The sequence below is a fragment of the Pomacea canaliculata genome, linkage group LG1 (genome assembly GCF_003073045.1).
Source record: "Pomacea canaliculata isolate SZHN2017 linkage group LG1, ASM307304v1, whole genome shotgun sequence".
NCBI lineage: Eukaryota > Metazoa > Mollusca > Gastropoda > Architaenioglossa > Ampullariidae > Pomacea > Pomacea canaliculata.
Window position 1 is genome coordinate 12659498 of NC_037590.1, and position 14686 is coordinate 12674183.

The 14686-nt window shown below is 41.6% G+C and overlaps 1 protein-coding gene across 1 annotated transcript in view; it reads left to right on the plus strand.

Moving 5' to 3' along the window:
- LOC112569616 (cyclin-dependent kinase 14-like) overlaps positions 1-14686 on the plus strand; it is a 52063-nt gene that overhangs the window by 6656 nt on the left and 30721 nt on the right. Inside the window, 1 exon segment of the mRNA XM_025247453.1 lies at positions 14581-14652. Coding sequence (XP_025103238.1) covers positions 14581-14652 — 72 coding nt within the window.

Sequence of the window (14686 nt, forward strand, 5' to 3'; positions counted from 1 at the left end):
AATTGCAAGTAAAAAGTCACTTTAAAAGCAAGTGAAACTTCAAGGTAAGGCAAAAGTATCGCAGCACCTGGGATTGAGGGACGAGGGGTAGGGGGGCGCTACACAAACGAGTTTACAAGTGACGCAACGACATTCGATTGTGTAAACGGCTGTTAGCGGGATTGGTAATATCGGAGCAAAGCTCAGCTTGGTAAGCTTCGTCGTGCATCCGGCGATACAGCATTTGCCTAGCGCGCCGTGTGATGCAGTCAAGTCAGCGGCCTATAAACTTTGAACTCGTCACACTTAACGGGCAGCTGGCTGGTGCTCTTTTCACAAATGACACGAAAACGATGTCAGATTGGGCTGCTGAGGTAATCTCTGGACTAGCCAATAATAATGGTGATGACAACGACAGTGACGATGACAACAATGATAGTGTTGCTGCTGATGACGATGCTTTTTATCTGAGCTATGGCTATGTAGGCTTGGTTGGTGACTCGAGAAACACATTTGTTGTGAAGGACGTGAAATGTAGTCCTAAAGTTTAAACTATCATTCGAACTTTCTCGTGCTCGCTACGTGCGTGCTCAAAGGAAGGTTTTAATTTTTACCATTAAAAAGTAACACTTGTGAATATCATCCACCAAAAGACTTATAATGACAGTTTGTGCTATAGCAGTGCTGTCAGTTACCAGACACAAAGATGGGTCCTCTTTTACCGAATCGGCCTTTCGGTAGCTCCTGCTGTTATTACTGCCATCACTATAAGTGGTAAAAAGTCCGCGAGTCTTGCATGAGACCATGGATGTGTATAGGTGGATTGCTGTCTGTCAGCCAAGACCAACGCTTAGCCTCTTGCAAAGTTCTCCGCTGTTGGTCTCGGCGAGCCTAAACAATGAATGTGACTAAACCGGAAGCTTTGTACAAGCATGCCTCGTTTTAGTAGTTAACTGGAAAAAAAATCATCTGACAGCAGTCCAGTGATACAAGCTCGTGATACTGCCACTGAGATTTTTCCATAGCAACATGAAGAATAATGATAAGAATAACAACGTCATCCTCTATACAACTCTTTCGGCGAAACTACAGCTTGACCAAACAGCTAATTTTTCAGTAGATAATTTTGTATATCCCGCGAATGATGTTATAAATATCAAAATAGCCCTTGGAGGATAAAAGTTCCCCACTGAGACAACTGCAGATCGACAACCGGAACTGAATATTAAAGATCCGAGTCTGAGATCATTGGAGATGAGAGAAGGATTGAGGATGATCGGAGTTTTTTCTTCTCCTTTCATACTTTTGAATAGTTTTCTCAGGACTTCTTGCCGAAATCTGTGATGAGAGAAGATATTTTATTGTTTTGCCCCTTCAGGGGTATTGAGATATTCAAACGTCAGTTATTCGCTTAACATACAATGTAAAACCTACATAGCTTCAAATATATACACACGTATATCTGCACATACGCATACAAAATTCTTATATTGCTTATAGATACACACACATCCCTATATATCTGTGTATGTATGCGTGCACACACACACACTGGGTAATTTGTACCAGCTAGCCTACTACATTCACAACTTATTCTCTGACCTTCATTTGCTCTTTCCCTCATGCATGCCTTCTCAATCAAACTATATGTATATATAGGTCACTGGATGCGTAATCAAATTAAGGTATATAAACATACTTATGGCCAAGGACATTATATTTTTTAGAGAGCGATGTTTTTCGTCCTTCCTTATTTTTAATTACGATTGCATAGACTCATGCAATTACGTATCTGCTTAACACACACAAAGAGAGAAAATCGAGCATATGGTAAGGATCCTTTTATTTCTTAAAATGTTTCTTTCAATTCTAAGGCTCTTTGAAGTGTTTGTGCCACCGTGACACTAACTGCAGGCAGGTAGCCGAAAAGTTACTAGGATTTTCATCCCTCCCCATCCCCTGAATGATCTGAGCGGACGTAACTGATACATGGACAAAGAGAGTAAACAAGAGCGCCGTAGTCGTCGTCGCACCATAGATTTCAGACAACTGCAGCTGCCACAGCAGGTACGATCGGCACTATCGACCACTCAGTGCTGTGTGTACTCATGGCGGCAAGTCACAAATCTGCCAGCACACAGCTTTCTACAGCCACGGTGCCGTCGTTTGAAACTAGCAGACAGGGTCACAGCCAGGGTGTGGCTTTACACTCCAGGCAGCTTTGCACATCCGAGCTGCTTGTCGGGGGAAAAAAACTTTCATAAATTCTCTTTGATACTCTTTTCCCTTCACGCATCCTTTCCACTATCGTTTTAGCAGATCAGAAAGATGGAGCAGATAGCACATAATCGCCAGATGGTACGTTTGTATAAGGAAGACGGTCGACTACGAATCATTAGTGCCTTGTAGAGATCCCGCCCACTCTCAGCACGGTTACAGTGCACATACGTCACGGATGCTGCTCTGAACGATCGAACTCCTCTTGTCGGCGTTTACGTGGGATGACTAAAGTATAAAGACCGAGATGTCAAAGGAGAGAGCTTGCAGACGACAGGAAGCTAGTCTTTAGCCAAGCCGGCAGTCGTGGTACTAAACATCGGCAAGATAATCAAGCCGCTACAAGTGTTGAGAAGTAGATGACCGGAAGACCATACTACAACTGAATAAGGTGTGGTGACAGAAGGGACCCAGCCGCCACCATCTGGAGTTGTCTGTCTTAATAAGACTCGTCCAGTGATTACGCCCCAGAGAGAGGCTGGTGCTTGTACGTCACATCCCATTACTCTAGGCGCAAAGCTTTTTTTTTCTCTCTCTCTCTCAACTGCGGATGCAGTCCCAAGTAGTTTGACATAAGCACAAAGAGCAGCAGAAATCAGCTTGCCAGTTCTAATATAAATGTTGTCACACTTTCGACCATGGTCTAGTCATCTACTTCCCCCTTGCTTTGTAACAGATGTGCACCGGGTATACTTTCTGACAGAAATGTTTGGAATCTGAAAAAGCAACTGCTCGTTTTATCGAAAACAAAGCTGCTGCACACTAAACACCTTCTGTTCATTCTGATGACGTGTGGAAGAACGTTCCAAGAAATACAGTAGATGGGAGCCCATTCAAGTTCATTAAAAATACAGCTAAAAGTGTAGTGCTGTGTTTACTGTTGAAGATGGCCGAAACAATGAGAAATTCCTTTTGTACGTAGAGATCAGGTTTTTAACTGGGTGCCAGATGACTGTGACTTACAGGATCAATCACGTGGTTTTCTCTTGCTTTACCTGCGTAACTACGTCCGACATTCTCTTGGGGCTTCCCTACACACTTCGCTGTGCGTTCAGTTTTCAGAAGCAAAAAGGTGGGTGATAATGAGTATTGTCTAGAAAATGGTTAATGATTTAGATTCACGAATATTCTTTTGATGCAGTTTTCTTTTGCACGCACATGCCTAAAGTTTTCCACTCACAGATGGCACAATCGAGTGGGGGAGTACTGACGATACTGTTTCGCTTTGTTAATGCCACGTGTCTTCTCCTATTCTTTTGCCTCGGTTTTCTTTCAATGTTTTATTGTTCAGTGATTTGTCACTTCATTTAAAGCAATTCGTCGCAGCTTCCAATGTTTCCTGTCGATAAATTTGTAAGGGATGGGGGGTCATAGCCCGATGTTTTTGTTGAGGGTTTTCAGACAGAATTGTTAGAGAATTTATCGATTGTTCGCAGAAACAAACGCATAAATGCATGTGTTATTATTATTATGACCATTTGTTGTCTGTGGTTAGGTCGTTGGCTGGTTCACATTCGTTGCATCGTAGCATTTAATTGTTTGTTTTACTTTTATAATATGTAAGGGGTGCTCTAGAGGCAACGATACTACCCAGAAAAAAAACCGACTTCTATTGCAGAGAGTAAATTCTGACATCGCAATTTAAGAGAGATGCTATGAGAGCTAGCGAATAGTCGCGTGGCGGCCGATACTCCGCAAATTTTCTCTCCCCCTTCACTCGAAATGTCGTGCCTCCGTTGCCAAAGATAATGGTCAACCTGTCAAGTTAGAAGAGGCATCAAGACAAAGAGCACCATTGTTTTACTGTTTCGCTCTAGTGACCTCGAATTCAAATCAGCTTGACTTAAATGAAGTGATTGATCCAAAGTCTGCAACACGACATACATTGTTTCAGTAGGTTGGCAAGTAGATAGATTATCCTAGCTAACCCGCGTTGACTTGTGAGTGTTGACTGGTTTTCATTTGTTTCCCCACCCCACCATCTCTGGATCTCATGCTTCCATCTTATCTGTCAACACCCATCAGCTCTGGAACAGCGTTTATCGGATTTGGAAGAACATTGTGTATCAGGAGTCTTGGTATTTGACCTCTCCAAGTACATGTGCAACATGATGCTGAGAACTGTTGCCGATGTTGCGTAAATGATGACTAATATAACCGGCGAATACTCGGCTGAGGGCTTCCTGCAGCAGGATTTGCCCATCTGACGAAGTAATTGGCTTCGTTGAGGAGAGTGGAGGGGGGGGGGGGCGCCATTACTTTAAGGGGGCAGAAAACCAGTCCTCCTCCCGCAGCCCTCCACTCTGCCGGTTTCTGGGTTATATACTCTGCGTGTGTTTAAGTGGAAAAAAACCCACGGTATGATCGGTAGTAGTGTCCCATTTTATCATGATGAAGTCTGCCATCTCTTTTCTCTTCAGTTTGGTGTTTCTATGGCCTTTGAATTTGCAACTCTGAGATTTTTGTATTAGATTGGGTCTAATGCTTCATTTAAGTTTTTTTTTCGGTTCAGTAGTTGATACGCGTGGCGTTAGTGTGAAAATGATTACGTATTGTTGTTTGTTCAGTCTGTGCTTTCGATGCCTCAAGAGCATCTGTTTGATTCGCACTATTCTTTTTATGTCAGTTCGTTAACTGTTCATTTTTGTTTCTTATAGTTATCGCTATAGTTTTGGACCACCGAAAGAAATGTTCATCTAGAGATTTCTCTCTCTCTCTCTTGTGAAATGACATCAGTGTAAAAACATGAAATGGATGCCAGTGGCGTCAAAATCTTTTGACAAAATTTGAGTCCACGCGTTGGAGTGAGGTTACAGGTTGAGGAAATGAAAACTAAAGAATATAAATGAAATGAAATATTGCGAGTGTTCATGTTATGTAGGTGGATGATGGGTAATCTGTATGGAAGTAAAAAGTCAAGCATTTTCTGGCTTCCAGTGCTGCATCTAGGTTTCTCACTCTTTCTTTCACATATACACACAGAGAGAGAGAGGCACCGGGAGTTTCTTGCTATCGTCTGACATAGTTGTACGCCGGCCAAGTCTGCCAGATGGTTTTCTTTGCTGCACGCGGGTAGCTGAACGACGCTGGAGTGATTTCACGTCACTGCGCTCGTTTCCGACGGCCATTGTGCTTTGTTTACAGGAAGTGTACCGTGTTTAGGAGAGACTTGATCGTCTCTAGTTTCTTGCGCTATGAAGGGAATAAGCGTTCGTTAGCTGTATTAACAATTACTCTGTTCAAAGACGCATGTTCCTCTCTGTGCAAAGACGCATGTTCCCTCTCACATGTTCCCCACTACTCCTTTTGGGATGAGAGCAGCCTCTGCTGAGAAAAAACCATAGTAGATTTGCAGATAAGTGTAGATCGAAGGTCATGAAAAGGTATAGAGTGCATATCGACTATCTGGCTTCACCATTTCACTCTCTTGTTGGCCCATTTTGTTCTATTTGCAACTTTTTCTGCGAATGTCGGAGTGGGAGTGTTCCTTAGTGTTAAATGATTTGAGCTTCTCTTTGGATGAAGACCTGTTGTACGCATAGTGTTTATTCTCGCCTGCTCTTCACGAGGAGTGTGTACTGCTCTGATTCCTTAGCCTCACTGAAAATTACAGGATCGATGGAAGCTGGTCAATAGTCTGTCCCGCTAGTGCCCTTTATTCCATCTCCCCATCTTAGCGTACACTTTATGAAGAATTATAACTATAAAGGAAAAACTGCCGTCCATGGCGAAGCTTAAGGAAGTGAGCTTGGTTACATGCCAGTTTTATTTCTTTGTCTATACATAAAATGTTCCCTAAGGGTCAGACCATTCTATGAAATTCAAGTGTACATTTTATGTGAATGGAAAATGCGAACTCACGCAGTCCTGGCCTGGGCATAGTAAATGCAAAAAAATTTAAACCAAAAAAAAAAAAAAACCCCACCAACACAACAGTCTTGTGAACTGGGTCGTGACTTGCTCTGTTTACCTTTTGTAACTGTCGGAGATTACCTTATGTGCACTGCTGCTCTTGACATGTACAAACACGGACTGGCCGAGCGTCATCCGTGATGGTATTAGCTGTAGGGTTCACAAGAGTCACTGGAATGCAGCATTAAGTGTCGAGTGGAATTTCAGGCCAGGTCGGCGGGCATCAAGCGCAGGCAAGAAGACTGCGTCATCGAAAGATTGCATTGTCGAAAGAAACACAATCCACATTAAAAAAAAAAAAAATCAACTAGGATGCATTTATAGGCAAGGCTTGCGCTGTACCTGTTACGACCTGAGTGAAAGAGGAGGCGTTTTTAATCACGTGGAGCGTGAACGGTAGACTGAAATACCTCTCATATCTCATCTCGCAGCTCAACGCACTGTTTGACATAGCTGTCCAGAAAAGGTGCGGGGCTGGGAAGGGGAAGTTCGCAGAGGTAAAGGAGCGGAAAATTGGATGGGTGGGGGTGTAGACTAGGGAACGTATACACGAAGCAAGTCCTCATTTATCACTGTTGTCCAGAAAGTGCCTGCTTCTGGCGATGGGCAGTGCAAGTGAAAGGTAACAGGGCTTTTCCCTTGGTGCGTGATTGATTAGGGCTTGAGCACCTTGATCTGAGCGGCAGTTTGTGTGGCAGTAGATTAATCCTCTTAGAGAATTCAGTTGACATAAAAATATGGAAGGAAACCACGAGGGATGGCGCAGTGACGCAGAGATGTCAATGCCGTTGCGGTGACAAAAATATAAATGTCATCACGTGATCATGAACTGCATTGAAATTTGTCTTCATTGGTATTCTCTCTCTCTACTACACGCACACACAACATAGTGACACAGTTTCTTGCACGTAAATGTCGAAACGTTTCCAACAATTTGTGATAGTCTTGTGATTTAGTGTTGAGGACAGATGATAAGAGAGAGTTGTGAAAATAGCTACTGCAGCTGTTGATACCAGGGGGGCAAAAGTGTGGAGGAAGGCAGCGCTTCCTCAGAGAAAGATACTGAAGAGGCAAGAATGTGAACGTCGTTCACTGTCAGCAAAAACAAAAAGCAAAACAGACAAACAAACAACGACGGCATCTTCCTACGCCACTGTGAACCATCAGAAGCACTTCAGCTTTGACATAGACGCGCAGTTGGGGAGTGCGCTGCCGAAGGAAACCAGCAGGTCATATTCTCCCCGCGTCCTATGTGCTCTCCTAAGGGCGAACGCACGGAGTTACATTGTATGAAACTACGTGGGCGAACGTCAGGTTAGAACAGAAGGGTGAACGCTTGCATTTGTAATGAACTGATGACCCAGGTCACGTGATTCAGCAAGTCCCCGCGCTTGCGCTAGTTATCGATCATGAACTTTATTCACGCAAGCGCCATCTTGGAAACCAAAGCGAGGCCTTGTGGGCCGGTATAATGGGGACCAAAACATACTGGCACTGACCAATGTTAAAAAAATGTTATACAATACTGGATTTGAGTCTTGAGTCACATCCCGTTCCCATATTTTTGATTAAAGAAAAACTAAGACTTTAAAAACAGATCACTAGCATACAGGATATTTGCTTCATGTGCAAGTTGTGTTCATGATAACATTTCTCTAGCATTTATGTGTCACCTTCCTATATAACTGGTTTGCTTATGTTTAGATTGCACTATGTGTACATATCTCTTGCTTTTGTATATCGCCATCTTGTACAATATGCTTTGCCCCATCTGCATATCTTGCAGCATGTACATATCTTTTGCATTTGTGTCACAAACTATATAATTTGCTTTGTCCCATGTGTCTATATTGCACTGCAGTGTGCTCATGGCTTGCATCTATGCATCACCAACCTCAGGAAAATGTATTGTATGGTGTGTACATTCATATTTCTTCTGCTTATGGTTTTTAATTCTTTTTGATATTTTTTTCCTCATATCTGAAATAACAAAATTTCTTATATGTGTGACTTACAGTTGTGATTTTTTTGTCTGCAGACATTTAAATAGAACATAGTAGTAGAAAAACATTGCTGTTTTATATGTGGCATTTGTTAAATTCCATCAATTTTTAAGAAATTTCACCAAAACACTTTCTTAACTCTTGAACTCAATAAAGGACCTATGAAACAATTTTTTTAAAAACCAATAGCAAATGCAAAAAATATGGGTACTAATACAATTAAAACAGAATTGCTTTTATTTGACTGTTACACTATACTGGATCGTACAACAGTTATGGCATAATCTATCATATGCAAATGTGGATTAGAAACATCTATACATATATTTCTACTAGTGCTATTTATGAAGACATAAAATGGTAGCAGCAGCAATTATTCTTATAACATAAATGTTGATAGAACATGCAAGCATTTTATAATCATAAGAGAACTATTTCTAAACTTTAAACATAAAAATGCGAAAATAAGTTGAAGGTTGGAGTGTGATGATATGTATATTCATAAAACAAAAAAATGACAGAAAGGTGTTTTTAAATTTTATGTTTCTTCCACACAGTAAGGTTAGTTGTAGAATAATAATCAAACACAAGATTCTATTAGTCTCAAGTACCAGGTCTGATCACAAATTTCACCATAACAAAATCATACATAGACTGTAGTTAGATGATTTAAGAAAAGTGATTGTAAAACTCCTTATTTACCATTAATTTGTTTAATGTATCAGCCACAAAGACTACCACAGGGGCTATTCCTCAAAAGGCTTTTGTATAACGCTGTGAGTTATGATAGCCAAGAGGCCGGAAGAGCCATGTGTGTATAAGGTCCATTCATGTCTGCTTTTTGTTTCCCTATCTACTGATACTTATCCACTAAATGTTGATGGAATTTTAGCTGTAAACACACTTTCTTTCAGCTTAATTGATGTCTGTAAATATATTCTTAATTGATGCCTGCTAGTTTCCATCGCCATCAGTACCTCCATGTGAGGGTATTCCTGCAATACTGTTTTCGGGGTGGGGTGTTTTTTTTTTTTTTGTTGTTGTTTTTTTTTTTTGTTTTTTTTTTTTTCTCAGTTCTTCTGTCAGCTTAGGTAGTCGGTTATTGCTGGCAGTTTGTCGCACAGGCAGGGTATCTGTTAGGACAGGCAGGGTTTATTGTGAATATTGTCACATGGGAACTAAAATGCACAAGAGTATCTTTCGACATCAGCTGCTGCGGTTGTTGTCCCATTTTCACTTGCTGGTGGTCTCTGCTGTGTCAAATCAAAGTTGTTTATAAGGATGAATGAATGCAAACTCACCAGCTCATTACCACAGCCGGGAGAGTAGTTGGCCGTAAGCAGCTTTTCAGATTCGTTAATCACAATTAGCTCTTTAAATATATGATTTAACCATTCACTGCGTTACGTGTTAAAGCTGTGTTTCAACAAAATTCCACAGCCGTCAGTTAGGCTATAAGAGGACCAAAGTATTGTGCATGATTAGTCTTTCTGTGTGTGTCGCTCCGATGGCGCAACGGTTAAAATTCAGAGAGGATTCTTGTGAACTGGGTTTCGTCTCCTTTACGCTGTTGTTTCTCTGCTTGTGACACCTGTTTGTAGGGTAGGCTGCTCAGCCGTTATAGGTGCTGGCTGGGGATAAAATACCAAATATATATATAAATGTTTATGAGTGTTTATGTGTATGTGTATCCGTGTGTTTCATCCCTTTGTTATTCCGGCTTACGGAAGGGATTAGAATATCATTTTAACCACTTGTAGTTATCCATCACTGTAGGTTGTATGATATTTGTATTTTTGAAATTAAGACAAAATTAAACATAAGTGGAAGAAATGAATATAAAGATTATTCTGACATTACAAATATAAAAACAATTACAAATTAATTATCTGCATACACCCATCTGTTCGGTCACTTGCCCAGAGTTACAGTGCTCATAAATTGTATATGCTTCACACTATTTTGCCATGGCGACAAAGGGATTTCAGGTGCAAGTTCATCAAGTGCTCTTTTTAAGAGAAGCGCTAACAGTTTAATCGGGATGTTTCAAAATAACCGAGGGCATACAGAACGTTTTTGTATGTACACCCCATCCCTCCCATTTCCTTCAATAGCAAGATAAACGATACGATTTTCTTTTGCTGGGAGTTTTGTGGGAGGTCTAGTCTCAGAATACTAAAAAATAGACAGAGCTTGCTGACGTCATCTTAAAGATAGCCTCCAGGGGCGGCAGTTATGGAGTGGAGGCAAGTCGCTGCCTTCAGGAAACATGGGGAATTCAGGGGCAAGCGTCTTGTTTCCAAAATTATAAAGCGGCGTCCAAACCCTGCAGATGTTGTTTTACCCCTGGAGCAGTAGTTATAAAGCAGGGGCATGTGTTTCCTGGCGTGAAGAAACACGAAGCAGTGTCCGTGGGATCTGGACACCGCTTTATAATTTCGGAAGCAGGACGATTTTCCCTTGGGAAACGTCTCACGGCCCCTGAAATTGTTTGATTGCGTTACTTTTTATACTGCTTCTAATGATTAGTTCTGGTGACAGTATTTTTTAAAAAATTATGTGTATAATACGCATAGTTTGAATAACTTTCTTTGCATGATCATAAGCTTTCTTAGGATTCAAAACACGTGCTATTGCTGCTTTGGTATTTTTGTCGAATACTAGTGGCTCACGGACGCCATACTCTCCTTATCTAAATCTGTCTTAAATGGTTACAAAATAATCGAATGAAAGTCGCCTTTTTTGTTTCGGCTTGCTTCTGTTGTGAGCAGGTGTGCACTTGTGAGCTGATATGCCTAGATGGATTGCTTCCTGTGAACACGCCTCACTGTCAGAACCCCAGAATGTATTTACAGCAGCTACTCATGTTTAACATGCTCATTGTAGCGGCTAAGGTCATTGGCCGCTCCACTTTAAGGTTCACGACCTACAGGTCTATGGACCTACCTATTCTGCCAGGTCAAGTTTGTTCTTTGCGGTCTGTTTGCAGAAGCTTGTTTATCACATGGGAAAATAAAACCTGCGATGGGTCTTGAGTTACGACCGCAGAATGTTAAGATGTTAGTGATAATTCATAGCTTGCCCGTAATCCATCGGAGAGGGTGATCCATGCCGCGACCGTCTTCTGATACCTTTCTTCATGCGACCTTGCCCTTATAACGACCGATAACACGTTATTAAAACATTAGATTCAATCAGGAACCTTAGTTGTTTTGGAAGAAAGTTTGTCGATCGTGGAGGGGGGAATCTGCGTTTGATGTTTCCGGCCTCCAGATATTCGATTTTCCCATACATTATATCCTTCACCGACAATGACTGGCTTAATCTTGTTTCTTTTTTAATTTTTATTGATTAAGTTTATTTTTTAACGAGTAGGTAATTCTTAAGATTGGTATATTTCTGTAGTGTAATGGCTTCAACAAGATCGGAAAAACGTATTAAGGGAGCATTTCTGTAGCTGGCATGAGGACGCTGTCAGAGAATGTCCTCTTTCACACAAAGGAGAGATGATCCAGGCACGGACATGATCTCCACTGAGTGTTGCAGCGCAGGGGATGGAAGAGAAAGCGATGAGATTGAGTTATACACGTGAAGGTTGTTGAGATTTCTCTCCACTGTGCTCATAGTACACTGCTAGTAAAGGAAGTAGACATGTAGGACGGTCTGTATAGAGCTACAACAGCCTGTCTTCATGGTGGGGCACCTAGACCACGCCGGGAGGATAATGACATGTGGTGTTTCTCGTCGACCCGCCGGCTGATTGTAAGCGAAGCGTCCGGAAAATTTACTCACTCTGCTGCCAGGGGCAATGTTAGTAAACTGCTCTCTCTGTACAGGACGCAGACGGCTTCGGTGGCATGTTTCGTCAGAACTTTGCCCCTTTCGTTGTCGTTTTTCTCGATGGCGGAAGCAACTTTTTCCCTTCACAGACCGCGAGGAGGCGAGCTTGCGTATAACGAGGCTGAGCAGGATAGGGATGCGACTGAGGCAAAGCACGATTGTCAGATTCATTGCTAAACTTGTAAGTTCTGTTGTTCAGCTGTTTGCTTCTCTCCATTATTGCCTATACTGAAATTGTCAGTTTGTGAAATTATGTTATACGGTATAATATTTCAGATAATTGGTCCTCCCAACTCTTGTCTTTTTTATTATTCTGAACATTACACGAAAAAATCCAGTAGACTCAACAAACTGCAGTTTATTCCTCCTTTTTTTTTTTTGTATCTTGCCTGAAAAAAAAATCAAAATCTCATCAAATTTTTATTAGCTTGGAGTGAAGAATGGAGTTCGTTTTTTTGTTTTTCATTACATTTTTTAGATATTGTGCTGAATCTTTCGACATGTTCTCGCTTGTATTACGGATTTAGGTGTATTCCAGCAAAGGTGCTACCATCCTATTCAATGTTTTCTGTGTAAAGGCGCTCATCCTTTTGATCTGGCTTTTGGTATCACGTGTTGCATGCGCTATCAAGTGGTACAGGCAATAACCTGTTGTTTTACCTGCTTTTAAAGTAAAGTTCAGGTCTCGATAGGCTTATATGTATAGATTTTAAAAAAAATAAGTGCATTTGGCATCTTAATAATGGGATCCATTGCTAGTGGGTGGGGGAGGATATGTGAGGGTTTTGTGAGGTAATGTCTTTGTTATTATTATTTTGAAAGTTTTGCTATACGAAGTTGGTTGGCAGGCTTAGTATGTGCCTCTAAGCGGCCCAATCGGTTGGCAAAGGTCACGGCTTCACTTGAGTGATCATCAGCAAAGACCCTATTTACTGGAAGTAGACGGTGGGGCTTCGACGAGGTAATTATAGTTCATCATCTACAAGGGATCGATGACCATGCCGGATCGTACTATCTAACATACCCGCGTCCTCTTTCCGCAGCCGTGGCCTTCTGTTATTCTGAGCTTGGCCAGACCAGCAACATAAATCAGGACGCTTAGGTGTGATAGACGTTTACGTTTGCTTGACAACGTAGAAACTACGTTGCAACGTCATAGTTACGTTGTTTGCAGCAGCAATGCCGTCGAGATCATACCCTCCCTCCACCTTCTCTCCTCAATACTTATTTCTTTACGTGCACGATGAATTATAAAATGAAATGTGTTTACTGGTGTCGAGACACACTGATTACACTTTCAACACAAAGTCTTGGGGCGTTCCTTAAAATAAAAAGTCTTACCTTTTGGTAGCTACGTGACTTTTTCACTTTTATGCATACCCACGGAATTTGCTGTAGACATTTCAAAGGAACTTTCAGCATCTTTGTTTCTAGAAAAGAAAACACTTTTTTTGAAAAAAAAAACCCGACTGTACTCAGGGAGGATAGGGAATGTCGCCGTAGAATCGTAGGATGCTGCTGTTGAATCCAGTCTGCCATTGACAACCATTCAGGAGACAGACACAAATTGTCAATGACAACAATTCTAGTGCAGAAGTCTGGCGGCTGAGCAGTGACGGCTGTTCCTGCACTAGTCTGAAGTGGGCACAAATTAACAATTAATTCTTATCGGATGATGATGATTACGGTGTACTTTTGTAGATATTTGCAGCTTTCACATTTGCTGTTCGATCCTTTGCAGATCGATTATTCTTATTTGGGGATAATGAGTATCTGGGCTCTCAGACGTATTGATCGGAATGGGGTTTACTTGGCTGTCTTGGCCCCGCCGCTGGTTATAGGGCAGTTGTGACTGGGACTGATTCTTAATTGATAATTCATGAGGTGCTGGCTGCGAGTGGCAGCTCCCGCATGAATAAAATGGCGCTGCCTGTTGCGCGGATGTTTATTGCAGCCAGTCGGATAGCTTGTGTGTGTGTTGGAGGGTAGGTCTGCCGAAGCCAACGACCCAGCGACTGATTATTGTACATCGCCGTCGCATTTTTAAACACCTCCGCCCATCAGACGATGGAAGGTGTGCACCTGTCTCCGAGGAAAAGCGTGCAACATATGAAAGATGCATGCTTTTCTTTTTTTTTTCCTTCAGTCTTAGATTCTGTTACCATTATAAATATTAAATACTCATCGCCACACAGATTCGCACATCTTTTTCAGTCACCGATTCAAACATGATAGTTTTCTTGCCCATTAAAGTTAGTTATATTTAAAATGACACAACATGTCTCAAACACTTTCACCGGTGAAATATGTGATGAAGGTAGGGAAGAACTGGAGAAGGATGGGAGTGATGATGACAGCGGAAAACTGTTAAGAGCTAATGTTGAATGGAAGGTGTAAATAAGTCAGCCAAAGACCGAAAAAACCACCCCCCAGCTTTTAAATCCCAAATAAATACATTAGCTGTCCAGTTCCCTTCTAAGAGGATAAGTTAACTGCTTTGAGCTCAAATGAGCAGAATAACCATAAAAAGTTTCTTATTTATTAATATTTGTTTCTTATTGTCTTACAGGGAAAGACAAAACCCAGGTTAGCAGAATCAAGAAGCTAAAGCGACGGATATCAGCTAGCTTTGGTCGCTTGTGTGAGTGTTTCCACAATTTGTTTTTCGAGAAAGC